This window comes from Dasypus novemcinctus, chromosome 20 (assembly GCF_030445035.2).
Source record: "Dasypus novemcinctus isolate mDasNov1 chromosome 20, mDasNov1.1.hap2, whole genome shotgun sequence".
NCBI classification, from domain to species: Eukaryota; Metazoa; Chordata; class Mammalia; order Cingulata; family Dasypodidae; genus Dasypus; species Dasypus novemcinctus.
Genome location: NC_080692.1, coordinates 18,493,590 through 18,512,176, shown reverse-complemented (window position 1 = coordinate 18,512,176; position 18,587 = coordinate 18,493,590). Strand labels below are relative to the sequence as shown.

General features: G+C 43.2%; 1 protein-coding gene across 3 annotated transcripts in view; it reads right to left on the bottom strand.

Moving 5' to 3' along the window:
- Window positions 1–4,586: 4,586 nt before the first annotated feature.
- Window positions 4,587–18,587, bottom strand: part of DCP1B (decapping mRNA 1B) — a 75,630-nt gene continuing 61,629 nt past the window's right edge. For 2 of the 3 annotated variants that reach the window (XM_071210113.1, XM_004467715.3), the window contains 4 exons: window positions 11,987–12,115; window positions 9,680–10,540; window positions 7,121–7,339; window positions 4,587–4,814 (listed from right to left, as the gene is read on the bottom strand). In XM_071210113.1, the coding sequence (XP_071066214.1) occupies window positions 4,734–4,814; window positions 7,121–7,339; window positions 9,680–10,540; window positions 11,987–12,115 (1,290 nt within the window). In that variant the 3' untranslated portion in view covers window positions 4,587–4,733. The remainder of the gene's footprint in view (window positions 4,815–7,120; window positions 7,340–9,679; window positions 10,541–11,986; window positions 12,116–18,587) is intronic. The other variant, XM_004467716.4, reaches the window with a different exon arrangement.

The following is an 18,587-nucleotide window of genomic DNA, read 5'->3' as shown; positions in this document are numbered from 1 at the left end:
GACCCAAAGTGCAAACTCCGTGTTCCTATGATCAACACGACAGAAAGCATCTTATCCCTAGATCCTCGGTTGGAGAGCTGGGCAGTGGTGGGATTAGAATCCAGATCCTCTCGACTTGAAGCCCAGGATTCTTGGCACGGCGTCAGATGGAATCAGATGCTCACAGCAGCCTCGATCTGGGGACTTGCCATGTTTGAGCACTGAAGTTGCTTAGGCACTAGCTGTGCTGGGAAAGGACAGGCCCACTCTCACCGTGCAGACAGGTGGTAGAAATGAGAATGGATCTCCTCCTCAGTGTGGATTTTGCTGTTTGGTGTTATTTTGCTTGTTTTTTGTTTTTTATTTTTGAGAAGTAAATATGTTTGCAGCTGGATGGGACCGGCCGCTTCCATCAGAGACCATCTGGTCTTCAGGACAGGTGGTCTGGCTCGCTGCTCAGCATCTCCAAGCTGGGAAGCCCCCCTCCCTGAGCGTTGCAGCACCTGACCGCCTCACAGGAGGCTCTACCTTGACCTCTCCCTACGTTAAAGACAAAGGTCTTGTCCCTCCGACTTGAAGGGAAATGCCTAGATTCTGGCTTCCAGTTGCAGGGCCTCCCACTCTTTCTCCCGCCTCCTCAGTACCATTCGTTACTTCCTGCCTTCTGTGCCCTGACTTAACTTGTCCCAGGTTTGAGCCTCCTTCAGGGGCTCGGCTGCAGGCTTTGGGCTGTGTGGGCTGGTTCAAAGCCACGGCCCCGTCCCCACCCCCCAGCCCGGAGAGCCTTAGCAGCGAGGCTCTGCTTCCGACCTCCCCTCCCTTGACATTTCAAGACCACAGTCTGCACACACAGTTTATATTTGTGTACTTTTCTGCAGGCTCGAAGCTGTTGGAAGGCATTACTCATAACTCAATTTGGTAAATATCTAGATACTCAAGGTTGAGTTAAATATATCAAGTATTTGTAACCACCACTCTCACGCCCCTAATTGTAAGGAGGGGGTACAGAGCCTTTGAAATCTGAAAATCAAGTATTCAGCAAAATGCTGGGGAGGCCTACCAATCTGTGCAGCCAGGCAACTTCACACGCTGGAGTGTTGCTATAACCTGCTGGCTGCAAATGATATATTTAACCTCAAAGATGGCTCGACATTCCAAAGGCTGGGAAGCAAGCTGGTTTCTCTAAAAAAAGGGAAGGAGGTACGTGCCTGAATGATTTTTAGAAAAGGCTTCTCTACAGCTACTAGGAATGAAGAGTCAGTTTGCCCATAAAGTCCAGAGACCTCACCCCGAGACTGTGCCCACGGCCCCTCCATGCCACGTCATCCCGCAGAACAAGGAACGGCCAGGTCAGGTCACGCTGAGCCCCAGGACTTCCCTGCATCCACACTGACAAGCGGTGGAACCCACGTGAGGCTGGTGTTCAGGATACTGGTCTCTGGTGTGATACGCCCATCCTGAGGACGGCACATCCCAGGGAGGTGGGCCTTTGCACATGCCAACTCTTGGTTTTCTCTTTAACACCCAAGAGAAAGAAAAGGGCTCTGGTTACTCTACCGTTGGAATTTCTTTAGGAAGAGAGACTTTCTTGTCTGCTTCTTGTTCAAGAGGAACAAAGCAAAGCCTCATCAGTCAAGGGGTCAGGAGAAAAGCAGTTGGGCTAGTGTTGGAAGAAGCCTGAACTTAGGAGATGCAAGCCCCGTGCACTCTCATGGGAGCGCTGCCAGCCTGGGAATCTTGCTGTTGTGGGTCTGCCTTTGGAAAGAACTGGAAGAAGCCAGTGTGGGTGGCGAAGCGTCAGTAGGGTTGGGTATCACGTACCAGGCAGTTCCTGAAGATGCTCACACAAAGGTTTCTCTCACCCTGCAATTACCACCACGCCTGGCCTTCTAAATGGGGAGACTGAGCAGAGTGTATCTTTCCAAAAGAATGTTCATGGACTATAACTTGGATTAAATAGCACTGCTTTCTCTAGCTTCGCAATTAAAGCAGCTCTTTACCCATAAGTACAGGGGATGTAATGACGCTCTTCATGGGTTACACAGGTACCTTCATCTCAGAGAGCTCATGACACTTCTTCCTCTATAAGGAATGGACAAGTGTTACAGTTTTCATTTTATTGATAAAGAAATAAAGGGGAAATGAAGTGCAGTGGCTACGGATACAAAAGTGCCAGTAGCAGACTTAGAGCCAAGGTCAGGGTGAATGGCAAAAAAAGTCCAGTACAGCAGCCGCAGGCCTCGTTTGGATGGCTGTAGTTCTAGTACATCAACGACGCAGAGCTGGGAGAAAGGAACTCACGTTTCTTGACTGCACTGCATGGGGGAGCCATGTTACATAGGTTGTACCTATTTATTCCTCGTAAGGACCCTGGGAGGTGGTATTACCTGTGCTTTGCAAATGAGAACACCATTTCAGAGAAGTTCGCTTGTCCAGGAACTGAAGGCAGATCTGACTCCAAAGGCTGTGTTTCCTCTACGCAGGTAGCATCAAAGTCTATAATTTCTACCAGGTTGAAATCCGCTGCATTGTGCAATGCTGTCTTCAGGAACAAATATCACAGGGTTCCACTTGAAACTCAGTTAGCTTGAAACTACTGCCTGGGAAATAGTGACACTTTGGAATGGCAGCCGTGACGGTCTCAGGATTTGGGGTGAGGGCAGGAAGAAGAAAAAAGTCCTTTATACATGAAATCTAACTTTGGGTGCCTCAAATAACTCTTTAAATCTATTCCTCAAACTCTCTGGTGAAAGCTCTGTACAGAGCAGCTCTCATTTGCTTTGCTATATATAAGAAATAAGCCCGCCATCACCAGCTGCCCTTTTTTAAAAGGGTGATTTCTTCTTTGGTCTAAATGAATTGGGCCTGTCACTTTTAAAGTGATTCACTCCAGTAAAGGATTGGGGAATGCATTATTTTTAAAAACATACCACTGTGGTGTGACCTAAAAAGGCCCAAGTAAAGCCTGTGGTGTCATTATGTCCAACTGGTTCTAGAGTCATTCCTCCATCACCTATAGCACAGGGGCGTCTTCTCACATGAGGGGCACAACTGATAGTTTTTATTTTTAAATTTAATTTATTCAATGCTGAAATTAAAAAAAGCATTTCATGAAATTAGCCATTCGCCATGGGAAATATATTAAGAGACATTAAAAATGGAATTCATATCTCCCTAGATAGAGAAGGAAATTTAAACATGTAATTAAGATCAAAAGGGATTAAAAAAAAAAAAAGAGGCTGGCCAGCAGTTGGGAATGACATTGAATCTGGGATAACAGATACCTGTGTCTCTCCTTGCCCCAGTTTCCTTGTAAGGATATGATGAGATATTATATATGCATGTTATTAATTTCAAGTATTTTATTAAAACTTTGTATGGCTTTTCCAGGGTGATAGATGTGGTAGGCGATATCAAAGAAACAAAAGAAATGGGCGCTCCCTGGGTGGGGCACACAAGCAGGGTTCAAAGTTAATTGCCTTTCCTCCCACCTTTCCCCCTTAGAAGAAAAAGTACTCCCGTGGGAGGGTGCGGGAGGCAGAGTTCTAAGAACATTTTGCTTGCGGGTGTAGCTGTAGGTCTAAAGGTTTAAGTCCAAGTCTAGCACCAGAAACTGTAAGGAAACTCACTTTTTCCATGTCTTCATTTTATGATCTATAAAATGAGAATAAAACCTGTCTGCTATGCAGTAATCTAAAGAAGATCCTTTTATGTTCCAAGAATAAAAAAGGCTATGGAAATGCAGAGCTTTATTTATTACTAATACCCAGCAGGGACTAATTCCCATATGTCCGCTTGGGGCCTTAACAACTTGGCACGGGCTCTTCTGACTTCTGCCAAGATTAAGCTCCTCATCTCTGAGAACATAAAACTCAATCTGCTACAAAGCTTGAAGAATCCTTATCATTATGCCCCTGTAACCAGCCATTACCTATTCTTAGAGGCTGAGAAGACTTCACCATCCTCGGTGGCCACTCCCTCCGCATGTTTTCCTAAAACTGATATAATATTCATTTGGAAGCACAGGCAGTATATATTCTGCGGCTCACGTCCAAAGAAATTACACGAGTCAGGACAAATGAAGTGTTGCTGGAAATCTGGGCCATTTGTGGACTCCTAGAGAACCATCCTCTAGAAACTAGCTATAAATACCTTCAGAAATAATTTCCCTTCAAGGGCTTGGGTAAAACACGCCAACTGTATTTTTACAAATGAAAGGTTTACTTGTCTGGTAAAAGAAAACCATCATTACCTCCAAAGGCGCAGGAAAGGCTTTGTAGGCGAGTTTGTGGGATGACACTGCCCCCTGGTGGCTAGCCTACCTGTGGCACAGGGCTCAGCCCCCGGGTCATTACCCTGGGGACAACACTCCCTGTCTTCAGTGAACAGCAATAGATTTTTAAAAATGAAGCTAAGCTCCAAGAACAGCTCTTCCTACAGAGTAGCAAATTCTTCTAGAAATGACTCCATACAGGTAAGAAAAAATAATCTAAGCTTGGCATTTACTGTGTGACCTAAGCAAAAGACTTTTTCTACCCACTCACTTCTTAGTTCCAGGTATACTGAAGGATGTGATTTTTTTTTAAAAAAAGGCTTGACTATACATAAAAAGTCTGAAACATTTTAATTCATATTTTATATAGTTTTTTTTTTTTAAAGGCAGAAACATTTTAAGGTAACACCACATGACATCAGAGAGCTTCGTGTTGGAGTTCTGGAAGGTCCTTGAGAATCAGCTCTAAAACGTTTTGCTCTCACATTGTCTTTTTCATGGCTGCTTGAGTCATGCTGAAGAGATAAGCTTCATAGATGATATTTAAGAAGTTGTCGTCATTCTGGAAAACAAAATCATAAGACCCCAGGGGAATGTGATTTGGTGGGCAGAAACAAAAGGCTTCTTCCTCCCTCTCGGAGCTGAACCGGCATCTGGAGACTAAGATGCTCCTCTCTGCCCATTCACTCTAACAGCTGCTAGTTTTTCACTGCATATGGAATGTTACGTGGAGTCGAAGGCAAGGCTGGACAGAGCCAGCTGCTGGTTTCCACTGGTCAGAACGTGAAGTGGCAAGGTGGCAAACCCAGCCCCATGGCAGGAAGTGCCCAGGCTCACTTATGAAGAGCCCGAGCCTGCTGTAGGAGAAGACACTGGTCCTCAGAGATGGACGGATTGGGGGAAATGATCTAGGTCAGAAGTCTTCAGTTTGGTTCAGAGAATGCTGGTAGTTCCTAAGGGACAAAGCCTACAATGCTCACACTTTGTTTTGGGCATAAATTAGTATTTTACTTGCAATACGGTTCATTGGTATCACATCAAAGTCAGGTACAGTTTTCCCATTAGGCATGGAAAGTTTTTTGGCCTTGGCAGGGAGGTAGGTGTTTGACCTGTGGTCTCTGGGTTTTTTGTCTAGCTAAGAGGTGAGAGAATCACTGGCCTCATCAGTGGTTTTCACGACATTTAATTCTAGAGACTTCTACCTCTGACCAAATCCTTTAAAGCTTCAGCAATCACCCTGATTCACATTCCCCCTTCATTCCCTCTTGTGCCCCTCGAGTGTGTGTTATTCTCATTCAATGCCAGAGAGTGATGTCACTACGCTTTTTCATACTAGTAGCCACAAGGTCTCCAGGCATCAGACTGTGTCCCTACGACAGGTAAAGACTAAAAGCAGACTGTGAAGCGTGACTCCCACCACTTGTCAGAAGATGCTGTCTACAAGATGGAAGCTGAGAGTGGAGGGAACACAAATAATCTCTAACTAGCAAGGGACAGGGAATGGTCTAGACTTTCAGAGCCGTGGCTGTTGCCCAGGGATCTTCTTTGGAACCATGTGATCTGAGTAGAATAAGAAAAAATATGGATTTTTTTACATTCAAATGTAAGGTTTTTTGTGTTTTTTTGTTGCCATTGCCTACACAGAGAGGTTGACAGAGGCCCTTTCTAAGTTCTTATGAGTTTATGAATAGCTTATAAAGGTGGGAAATATTTTCATCCTGATTTTAGTTTATGAATTGGCAAGATTCAATCATTTGTTGTCTAATTTATGTCTGATCACTTCAAGCGTTCACACTCAGATGCTCATTTTTAGCCCCAGTCCTCTTATTCTCTCCAAAATATGGTACCTATAAAAAAAAATCTTTACTAAGAGAACACTGTCTTTTAAAGTAGGAGGAGACAATTGCCAAAAGGCTAGCTCGTTTTCTACAAGTCAGTGACGCTCAAGGTATGACAAGCTTTCTTAAGATTATTTATCTATCAAAAAGACACCTAAGTGCCTTAACTGATATCTGTCTGGCTAATCGCATTTCGCTTTCCAAGGGCTATCATCTGTTCGTGGGGTGTGCTCTGCTAGCTGCTCCGAATGATCAGGACAGGAGCACCACGACCTCGACCTCGCAGTGCCTCACAGCGGGAAGGAGCCCTCTGGGCCCAGCCAGATCCCGGCTCTGCTGTTTACTAGCCCTACCGCCTCCGAGCAGTCACTTGGCCTCAGCTTTCATGCCTGTGAAATGGGAAAAAACGTAGGGTTGTCGTATAAGGATTGAATGAGTTACTAGATGGCACCAAGCTCTCAGGGAGTGACTGTCGTTCCTGTTTCATGTTCTGCATTGAGAAAAGGGGCTGATAAGGGAGTTCTGCCAGTCTGTCCTATCATAATTAGCAGGTTTCACAGTTATTTGTGAAAGATGCCTTTAGCATCCCTGCTTTACTTGTTCCTACCTGTCTGCTATTTGTTCGACAGTCTACTCGAATTTTCCACTCAGTAACAGACTGCCGCTTGCGCGAGATCCTCCTTTGCCCTCTCCTTCCCGGCGGCGAGTTCTCCTTGGGCCCCTGTGGCATCTAGAATGTACTCAGGGGCTGCTCAGTCTTACACGGCTGCCTCCTCCTCCTCTCACAGGTCTCAGTCAATCCTCCAGAGTATAAAACTGCTGAAGTGCTGAGGCTCTGAAGCCACGGCTGGCCCTCTGCACCCCTCTAGCTGACTACAGAAGCCACGGGGGGACAGGCAGAGTTACTAGAGGGTCCTCTGATGCTCAGGGAGGACCAAACAGGCCTTGGCTAGCTGAGTCCTTCCCCCGTTCCGGCCGGCGGGCCAGCGGTTTTGTTCAGGTAAAGAGAAGAGACCCGTGCTCCCCTCACCTGAATGAGGTACAGCAGGGCTTCCTGAAGCTGGAGCTTGGTCAGGGGGCTGCTGGTGACCAGAGGGGGCTCTGGGGGCTGCAGAGGCAGGAGGAGGCCGGTGGCGGCGGTGGCTGGCTCCTGGCTTGGCGGGCCACAGGCGGGCTGCGCGAACACCATGGGCGACATGAGCAGGGACGGCGCCCCCGTCGCTGGGAGGCGCGGAGGCGACACGGCCTGCTGAGAGCAAACACGAACACGCAGGGAGGCTTAGGCAGCGGCGCAGGGAAGCGAAGGGCACGGGGTGCAGGGGCCCTGCCTTGCCGGGGGAGACGGAGGTGTGTGGTGGCTGTTCACAGCTCGGCCGAGCGGGAAGGCTGCCGGGAGCCCCGACGCCCGCTCCCTTCTCCGTCCGTTCTCCTTGGCCGTTTCTGAGCAGCCCCGGCCCAGTCTGCTGTGGCGACTGCTGACCCTGTAGCAGATGCGGCTTGGCCTCTTGTCCTATTTTGGTTTACTATCACCACTGGGAACCTGCAGTGAGGCCTGCAGCCTGGGGCTCAGGGCTGGCTAAGGCTCTGGTTCTGACAGCCTCTGTGAGTGGCGCTACTTGTTAGGGACACCCCCTCCCACTCCTGATGTCCCCCGGAGCGGAGCCGCCATGAGAGCAATCGTCCCGGCCACTTTCGGCCTCCTTGTTCCCTTCTCACCACCAAGGAGGGGTGATTGATCGGGCTCCCCCCGAGCCACTGCCCGGGAGGATCGGCTTGCTGCCAGAGAGCAGGCATTTTTCTCCTTCTCCAAGCTGGAAATTTGGGGACAGACCCTCTGCAGGGCTGGTGATGGCTTAGCACTGGCAGGGATTTTGGGCCGTGTCGGGATGAGTGTTTAATTCAGGGGAGCAGGATTGTCTAACTCACCTGGCTAACAGAACTAAACCCAAATTTTCCAATAGCTTTATTAGGTATGCAAGTGGCATTTTATCTCTAGCTCTTAGACCTCCCTCTCAGTTGTTGCTTACCCAGGTGAGACAGAGGAATGCTATTTATCAGCCTCCTAGGACCCCAAAAAAACTCACGAAAAGGGGGTATAAAGGCCAGCAATCTAGAAATGCTGTAATTTTATAATCACTGCCTTGGCATCTTTTTGGACAGAAAGTAGCCTGGAGGAAGGCAGGTTGTTTGTTTAACTTCCCCCACACGGTATTTCGAGGAGAGGTGTGTGGGGAACTGGTGCTCCCCAAGGAGGACACGCAGTGCTGAGGAGGGCCCAGTGTGAGATGGGCTGATGAAACGGACACCCTCCTTCCTTGGCTCCGGATTTGTGAATACTAAAAAGAAAAGAGAATTACACATGCAGAAATTTAAATCCAGCTAGTAATCCCAACATTCCTGGTGTCCAGTCCTAAAGCATCAAGGAGAAAAAAGCAAAAATAAAAAAAAGAAAATATGACCTTGAAAAGAGGGTGAATGTGAATTGCAAACACTGTTCCTATAGCAGTAGGAACTCAGGTTGGGATTTTAACATATAATAAAGGGAAACATTTTGTCAGAGCCTCCCTAAACAGGATTTATACAACATGGCTATGATCTTAGAAATATTTTTGAGGAACCGTTATAAGTCACATGCTAAAACTAGGAAAAGGACCATTGATGATACATGAAATAGAGATAATTTTCTAATTTTTGAACCCAATGCAATTACTAATTAAAAGGGAAAAAGGATCCAGAGCCAGATCTCCAGATGTCATCAAGAGGCAGAGGAACAATAACTTGGGATTTTCTTGCAGAAGTTGCAAGGATTTTGGCACTCTTCCAAGGGACTGAAGGCAAGAGGGAACCATCCTTCCTGAGGATAGAATATTTCTAAAAGTTACAACAATTTTCCCCCTCTGGCAATTGGCGATTTTGTGTGTGAGTGTGTAAAGAGCACACTCCTTCTCCTGATTTTAGTATGTTATACTGACAGGACAGGACAGAAGTACATAAAACTAGGCTGTCCCTTTAAGGAATTAACCATAGGGTTTTTCTGTGCTGATTTGCTTACTTCGAGAGCCTGCAGGACTGGGCTCTGTAGAGGTTGGGGCAGCCTCTTCTCTTTATCATTATGCACACACACAGCACAATGGCTGACTTATAGTGAGGACTCAATAAGTATTTACTGAAAAAATGCATAAACAATAACTTATTTATGGTGGATTAAAAAAAAACAACCCAAGAAGAGGTCAAATGTGTGATATCCTGGCATGGTTTTAAAGCAGACCATAAGCTTCCACAGTCAAAGAGGAGGGGTTTTTTCTACGTCTATGCCAATCTTCAGCTCTTACAACCTTAGGAAGGTTTAGCTTGATAAAGAACTATCTGTAAAAGGGGAAAACTCCCCAATTGCTGAGCAAAGAGCATATTCTCTTTCCGGGCAGAGAGTTAAAGAGACACAAGATGGCACAGATGTGGCTTTTGGAACTTTGCTCTGAACAGAAACGTTAAGTGTTTCATGGTCCCTACAGCACAGAAGCCAATTCTAAATTTCATTGCTTTATGGTCCTATCTTTTTTTCTCTTTTTTGCCCCTGGCCGACATTTACCTGCAAAAGTGGAGCCTGCTTTTCGGTGTTAGATGTCTGGCTGATCCAGGATTCCAAGGGTTTCACTGTTCTGGAACTCTGGGCCACCACTGGGAACTTGGCTGCCAAGGCCGGCCGGGTGGCTGCGTGCAGCTGCTGCTCCTGCTGCACGACCTGGAGCTTCTTGAGCAACTCCTGAGGGGAGAGCACCCCAGAGCCGCTGGTGTGACTGCAGGGGGCGGGGAGCGCTTGCCTCAGGAGCCCGCACTGCTCTTTGCCAGGAGCCTGATGGCCTGGTGTCTGAGATGGAAGGGAGCCGTTGAAATAGACCAGTTGGGGCTGAGCCAGACCCTTCACTGGGGCCACCGGGGCGGTGGCAGTGAGAGTTCTGCTGAAGGTCGGGGCAGCCGAACTGGCAGGGCCTGGTGGACTCGGGTCGTACTTAACCACTGCCCCGGAGGCACTCTGAAGCTTCGCCAGCAGGTTCTGAGTTCCGGAAGCACTTTGTATGGCGTAAGGAGTCCCAGTGCTAAGCGGAGACCCCGGCTGGACTAGGCCGGGGAAAACGTCCCCAGCAGGCCGGGTACTGCCATTTTCACAGGGCCGGTCTTCAGGCAGCTCGGACAAGGGGTGGAGGTCTGCACCCCTGACCATGAGTTTCTGGATGGCTGGGCAGAGCTGCTTCTCAGTGGGGGGCGACTGTCTTTTGGATTCCTCATAGGACAGGGACCGTGCAACCCCCTGCCTGACCGGAAGCTTCTCTTTCGGCTGTTGTTGCTGGTGGTTGGGCTGGGGAGGCTCCAAAGTCTCCTGACACGTAGCTTTGTCCTGCTTCCCAAAGAGAGCCGTCAGCGACAAGTGCTGGGGTTCCGGGTCCACAGTCTGGAAAAAATAAAAACGCCTGGGAATGGGTCCAGATAGAAAATCTGTTGAGGTGGGGGGATATGAAGGAACTTTGGTGATTTCTTCTATGTAAAAAGATCCATAAAAGATGAAAAATTTTAATTATAATAAACTTTAAAATTTTGAGACTTCCTTTTTAAGGTAAGAATTTTTCAGTCTTCTATCCTACCATCCCCAAGATAGTTATTTTGGTGTCCCTATGGATTGATAAACTAGGCCTACGATCTTTGACAGGCCTGGGGTTCACAAATTGGGAACAAATTAGATACAACTAAGAAGTGAATTGTCCTTTCAATAGGAAGTCCATCTAACCCTGCAGAAGGTAAGAAGATACTGGGAATACTCAAGAATAGGATTGTCACAGAATTATAAAAAATCTTAGGGCTGGAAAGAAACATAAATCATTTAATCTAACTTAATCCTTTCAACTGTAATAAACCAGTTGTTTTAAAAGAGCATTAGATTATTAAAATCTACTTTGGCCTGGCCAGTGACAAAGCTACTTCCTTCCTGCTCTATACAATTTCTATCCCTATCTGCTGCTTTCTATATTGCTGGGCTAAAAGAATGTGAGTGTCATCCTCAAGTCAACACATTATAGCTTCTCTATTAAAATAAAATTTCTATGATATGCAAATGAACAATGAAAGTACACTAAAAGAAAAGTAGAACAGTTTATTATCATTATTTTTATCTAAAACAAGACTTCCATTAGGCCAGTCTTTATTTCTTTTGTTTATTTTCAAAATTGATTTAAACCAATTATTTTTAAAAGTAAAACCCTGAATGAGGCATGATGACGGAAAAAATGATATAGGTAAATATATTTACAATCAGTAACGGGACTTATCAATTAGCAAGTTTGGTTAATGGTGTACTATTCTGAACAAACTATATATGCATAGAAAAACTGCCATAATATTTATATTTTAGATGAACAAGGACAAATCTGCATCATGTCTAAGGGGAAATTTTACCCCACACTTTTAGACTCACTTGGGGCTCCGTAAGAACAGCGTTCCACTCTATAGGCTCAGTGCCTTGCTCTCTACTTGGGAAAAAGCAGGTGCTCAGATGTGGAAACTGAATTCTGTGGTCTTAGTTGTTGTTCTCTTGGTGGCCTTGAGAACCACCTGTCCCAGAAGAAAATGGGCCTGAAGGGTAATGTTATTAGGTTGTCTTTTGCAAAATACAGTATCTTCTTAGGAGCTCAAGTAAAAAAGAGATGAGTTCAAAGTGTGCTAAATGCCAAAAATAAAAAAATTAACTCTCTTCTAGAAAGAGCATATTATTATTAGTAAAAAATTCTCCAATTTGAAATCCCACTATTTTAGATTTACCTTCGGCATCCTTGACTAGCCTCAGGGTAAAAGTGCTGTCAGAACCCTCTAGAAATGCTGCGTATGAAAAGCAGAGGTCTTGTACCTGGCTGGGCTGAGGTATGTGCTGTTGCTGATTTTCCCTGGGTTTCACTGGAATTGGTTTGATGAGATTGGGGTTGTCGTAGATGGCAGATGAACTGGTTATCTGCTTTGGCTCAGAACAGGTTTTACACTGAAATGGAGAAAAAACAAACAAGTCTATTTTGGGTATTCTTTAAAGCTTAAGTTTTCATCTTTTTAAAATAACATACCTTCCTGTTCCTTATGCTTATGTAGTTGATAGCTATTTTTTTGATAGATTTACATATACAAGGGAACATTTCCTTCAGAAGTTCCCTTAATTTCTGCTTACATGAGCTATGTTTGAGTAGAGACGGAATTCAAATTTAATTTTTCTTTGCACAATTCAATGCCATAAATGATCACCCAACACCACTGGCCTGTGGGACCTTGGGGTTCTTAGAGGATTGGAGGTGTGGACACTTGAAAGGCTCTTTGAATGTGCTTCAGAAGTCCTAGTTTCAGGATACATAGTCTAGTGCTTTTCAGTGGTAAACATCAATAGAAACTATTTCTTAAATAATATGTTTGGACTAGAGTAGGGTCCCCCCAATCCCCAATTAGCAGCTGACAAAATTGGAGAGTTGCTGGGTATATTTCATCAAAGCAACTAAATCTTTTTGGTCTTCAAGTCAAAAAGCAAAGCTGACTCAAAGCACTGATTTAAAATTACTAACATCATCTTTATTTAATAAATGACTTCTTGCATAAACAGAATAATTCAAATCTGAATGTTCTGAGCCACTCAATACAAATTAGAATTTCATAGTGAAAGAGACAAGCTTCATCATTTCAAATACTAAATCATTATCATACATTAATCTAACCAGCCATGCAATTGCTAACAGTAGGATTCATAACAAAAAGAGCACAGCAATGATGTCAGTATCTACTTTGTTAGAACACCAAATGAAACTGAATACGAAAACACCACCTCTGAACTATGAACTTTCTATAGCATTGCTGGTCTCAATTGTGCAGTCAAGGCCTCGGGCCAGAAAATATTCACGAGGAGTGAACTACAAACCTAGTCTTGCATCCCAGGTGCCCAAGGCTTCCACTGTGTTTTACAGTTAGTGGAGGTGCATCTTCTAACTCAAGGATGGGGTAGGTAGAGGGTCTTTTTTTACTGTGTATAATGAGGTTGTATTGTTGACCACACAAAAGATTTTCTTTCAAGCCCATTCTGCCAATAATTTGGATTCTTGGCACTAGTAGTAAAGAGGATGTGAGAGCGCTTTATGACTCAAAAGGTTCTCTCTGATTCTTCTTTTAAAGAATTCTTGGGTGAATGATGGTGGTTAAGGGTATGGCTGCCTGGACCAATTGGCCTGACCTTCCCAAGGAGAGACCACACCCAAGACTGTGGCATGAGACACAGTCACTTAGAAAACTTTGGCATGAAAAGGCTTTACTTTCTGCTTGCTACTTAAAGGCAGTGGATGCTTAGCTTGCTTGCACTGAATAACCACAGGACAGAATCAATCCATCTGTCCCTTTCTGTACTTCTTTGTGTGTAGAGATACTGGTTTTCAAGCAAAGAAAACCAGATTTTCCCCACTTCCCTATGCACATATCCATTTGGGCCAAGAGGCTGCTGTGTCTCTTGACATGTTTAACACTGTTCCCCCCAATAGCCTTTTCTCATTAAAATGTATCTCCAGAATCTGTTTTCTATGTCACTACAACTGTCTACCTCTCTATGAAGCCTTGCTTTTATGTAAAAATTGCTCTCTATCGAACTGCTCAGAATTAAACACCATCCACCCCAATAGTCTGTAGTTCATTTTCCAGTTAATTCTCTATGCTTTTCCAGACCCAAATAACTTAAACACATTTGAAAAAGACAACCATTTTGAAGAAGTATATAATGAATTCTTTATAGAGAACCTGAGGCACTTCTCTAAAGCCTCAAAAACTAAGTCACATAATCCTATTTTATAACACACATATCTATACCAGGAGAAAAGTCTAAAAGAAAATATACTAAAAGCATTACAAGTAGGTATCTCTGGATTATAGGATGATGGATGGTTTTTATTTCTTTTTTATGCATTTTTGCATTTTCTCAGTGAATATCAAAAGACATTTAATGATTTCTTTAATTTCATAGGTAAGTCATAGCTGCACCTAAAAGAGAACCATTAATTCCTTTCTTAAACCACAAAACACAAATTAGTCTTAAAGCATAAAATTGTCCACTGCTGAATACTCAGAGTCCAACCATGCAGTCTATAGATTATTTTTTGCCTGGGTTCTTTTCTCACTGAGGTGTAGTTATTTTATTGTTCATTTGCATTTCAACTAGAAGTTGAATGGGGAGGAGGTAAAAGGACATGAAGCTCAAATGAGCATTCTTGCAACTTTAAAGCAGATTCATAGAAAGTTGCATCTCAGGGGAGAAAGCATAAAATATTGGCCAAAATGGGGTTTTCAAATCAATTTATTAACTTCACATAAAAAAGAATCTGGTGTCATTGGGCTTCACTTTACCAATTTTTACAAAACCCCTAGTGTAAAATTTTCCCTCACCTTATTTCCGGGATTTTCATAAACTTAAGAATTTTAGAGTTGGAAAGGATCTCAGAAGTCATTTAATCTAATATTTTTACAGAGAAATGAAATTCTTTTCAACATCCCCAGGAGGTAACAATCTGATCTCTTCTTGAACACTTCCGATAATGGAAACTCACTTCTCCACAATAAGAATTCTGAAGAAAAATTTTGTTTTATTTCTCTCTTATCCCCTTTCCATTTTCTCCCTTTCCTGTACCTCAGGTCCATTTTACTCATGATCGCCACATTTTCTGAAATTTGTTTGGGTGTGGGAGAAGAGATAATATACAAAGAAGGGTTTCAGCATTGCAATGGAAGTTAATGGGGAAACATATACATCTGGTTGGACAGATCAGAAAACATGATGGAGAAAGAACATTTGAAATGAATCTTAAAAGTGCTCACATTTTGACAGGTAAAAAAGGGTAGGGGACAGCATGGGAAAAGGCATGAAGGTATTTTCAGGAAGCTAAATTGCTATTCTGTTTGGTAGGAACCTCCGATCTTTGTAGGGGGCAGTGGGAATAGAAGGTCATAGGGCTAGAAGAATAATCTGAGGCCAGGTTAGAGAAGGCTTGAATAACGGGTTGAAGAACCCAAGCTTCGTGTGACAGGTAACGGGAAACAAATAAGGGAAGGAGCATGATCACGCAGGTGCTTCTGGAAGATTACATCACATCTAGGTAATACTACATCACCTGGTTATTAAGGGCAGAATGAATAATTTCTTCTGTCATTTATCTTACAGAACAAGTTATATATATTACAAAAGTGTACTTGGTTTTGTAGGAAAAGCACAGTCTATACACTGATTCAACATCTGTATTCCATGTCACCAGTATAATAAGAAACCTGTGGGGGAATAAAAATGAATAGAATGTTGTTTTGACATCAATGAGTTTATGGTGTAGTGGGAGAAGTTGACATAAATGTAATAAATGTAGAAGAACAAAATGAATTCTAAATAGTAATAGACTGGGGAACTCAGTGGAAAGAATAATTAAATTGACGAAGAGATCTGGGAAAACACTACGGAAAAAAGTGGCATTTTAACTGGGCCTTGAAGGATATATAGATTCTGAAGGGCAAACAAAATGAGGGGGAAAATATTACAAGTTGCATGAACAGTAAAAAATGATTGCCTGGGAAGTGGATGTGGCTCAACTGATAGAGCGTCCATCTACCATATGGGAGGTCCAGGGTTCAAACCCAGGGCCTCCTGGCCCATGTGGTGAGCTGGCCCCTGTGCAGCGCTGCCATGCACAAGGAGTGCCCGGCCACACAAGGGTGTCTGCTGCATAGGGGAGCCCCATGCACAAGGAGTGCGTGCTGCATTGAGCTGCCCTGTGTGAAAAAGCACAGCCCACCCAGGAGTGGGACTGCATACATGGAGAACTGATGCAACAAAAAAGAGACACAGATTCCTGGTGGTGCCAAGAATGTAAGAGGATACAGAATAACACACAGTGAATGGACAGAGAACAGATAACGGGGAGGAAGGGGAGAAAATAAATAAATCTTAAAAAAAAAAAAGTGATTGCCTGATTTAAATCTTTAAAACTGTGTATGAGTGTTTACGAGTTTGTGTGTGTATGTGGGATTGCTGAGAGGAGGGAGAGGAAAGAAAATAATTTTTAATATTTGCATTTAGTATTTATTGACCAGTTACCCTGTATTTATAGAATGTAAGTTCCTAGAGGGCAGAAATGTCACCTTTTGAAGATTAATATTTAATTTGCCTATATAGCGGCATCAATACCTTTTAATGACTTGTGACACATTAAATAAAATGAAAAAACTAAGGCAGAGATGGTTGTTACTGCCTGAAGCTGGATAAAAGGATCTCTGTACTCCATGATGGAAGGATAATGAAACTGTGGCTTATTCATACTCATTCATTCAAACAACTATTTATTTAGCGCTTACCATGTGCAGGTACTTGGAAGACGACTATGGGTATAAAGACAAATAAGGGATGTTCTTTGTATTCAAGGTGCTCGCAGCCTAACGATCAAGGATGAGTCACCAGTCAAGTCAAAGGCCTGTTGAAGAAACTTGGTCAATCGTTCTTTAGTATGTTCCATTTCATCCAGGACTTTTTTGACTGTTTCCTTGTGGTGTCATTTAATTTGTTTTTCAATTTGCCCTCTCCCCATTTTCTGTAAACTGGGAAGTTAGATCTCAAGACTTAAGTAGACTCAGGACTGTTGTAGTTTGCTAGGCTGCTCCAAGTGGACACCATGAAATGTTTTGGCTTTCAACAATGGGACTTTATTAGTTTACAGTTTTGAGGCTGAGGAAAAAAAAGTCCAAATCAAGGCCTCATCACTGGCTGCTGGTGACCTTGACTCCTCTGCCACATGCCAAGCACATGGTGGCATCTGCTGGTCTCTCCCTTCTCTTCCGGGTTTCCTTGCTTTCAGCTTCTTGCTTCTGTGGTTCCTCTCTTTGCCTGGATGTCATTTTCTTAGAGAGGACTCCAGTAAGAGGTTGAAGACCCACCCTGGCCCCACCCTAGGCACACCTTAGCTGAAGGAACCTCATCAAAAGGTCCTACTTGTGGTTTTTGGTTAACACCCACAGGAGTGGGTTAGCTTTAAGAATATGATTTTCTGGGAGTACATACAGTTTCAAACCACCACAAGGATCAACTGATCTGGCAAGAATATTTCAAGTGGGTGTTGTATATTTCACATTATATCACATTTGGAAGCATATAATGTCTGTTTATGCAACTTTTAATGATGCTGCTCAGTGGGTTCAGCTGGTGGCAACCTGATCCTTCCATGGTCAAGTTCCAATCAACTTTTCTCATAACATTTTAAATCCTCTCATTTTCTCTACATTTATTAGCTGGAATTCTTTGGTAGAGAAGAAATTTCCCTCAAGCCAGGGCTATTTGGTTACTATGAAATATGATCCATAGAGAGGTGATAGGGTAAATGCTTAATTCTTTCCCATTAATTACCGATTTTCAGAGTAAGGAACTGGTTGGTGCTCTAGCACGTCCAACGATAGCCAATAATGACTATTATATATATACAGGTTTGCTTTCTCTCTCTCTCTCTCCATCATGTGATTAGCCATTCTCTTTGATGCTTTGGTCAGCGGTCCCTTCAAGCTGCTTACTGTGCCGTTTCCACATGATCCTATCAGCTTAACTTTCCTGTACCAGAAGTTGATCAGACATTTCTTTAAGGAGCCCTGAAACCTTTTTTGTAGGGTGCAGCACTTAGAAACAACAATCTGGGTGTCAGGGGGTGCTTATTGCTACCGGGTTTGTCATTTGTTTCTAGATCTTTTCAGAAAAAGAGCTAGAAACCACATATTTAAGAAATAAAACACGAACTAATCAACTAACTCTGGTATTTTTCCACTTAAAATTTAACATTATATAGTTTTAACTTAATTCCTCTAATTTCTTTTTATTTTTTTCCTCTTTCACTGAAGGTTTTGTTTTTGACCACATTAACATAATTACTGAAGTGTTACATTCCACAACAGGTGCAAAAATCACAATGCAACTTAGTTTTCATCAATAAAGCCACTGAATGAAGTTTATAATTTCTTTGCAGCTCTTTTTGTCTTTAAAATATAATCTACTAACGGTGTTTGGTTCAAATACTGGGTTCCAGATTCACTGAAATGAATTATTTTCCTAAGTAACTAAGTCATAATATTAATACAGTATTTGGTTAAGTTCATCTGTTTCAGTTAAGTTTACAAGTTTAAGGATTTTGTTTTCTTTTTTTCTTAATGTTTTCCCCATTTTTCTAGAAGGTGTTGATCTTTTACTTCTCAATTTTTAGGAGCTCTTTATAAAATAGGGAAATCAACTCTCCTTCCATTATTTAGGTTACAAATATTTTTTCTCAGGTTTTTTGTTTTGGTAACTTTTGGCTTTGCTTATGTTTTTTTAAAAGGTTTATTTTTTATTTTTATGTAGGTAAATTTATTGCTTTTGACTTCTGAGGCATAATTAGGAAGATTTCCCCTTTCCTAGATCATAAAGAAATCTATAAAAGTTT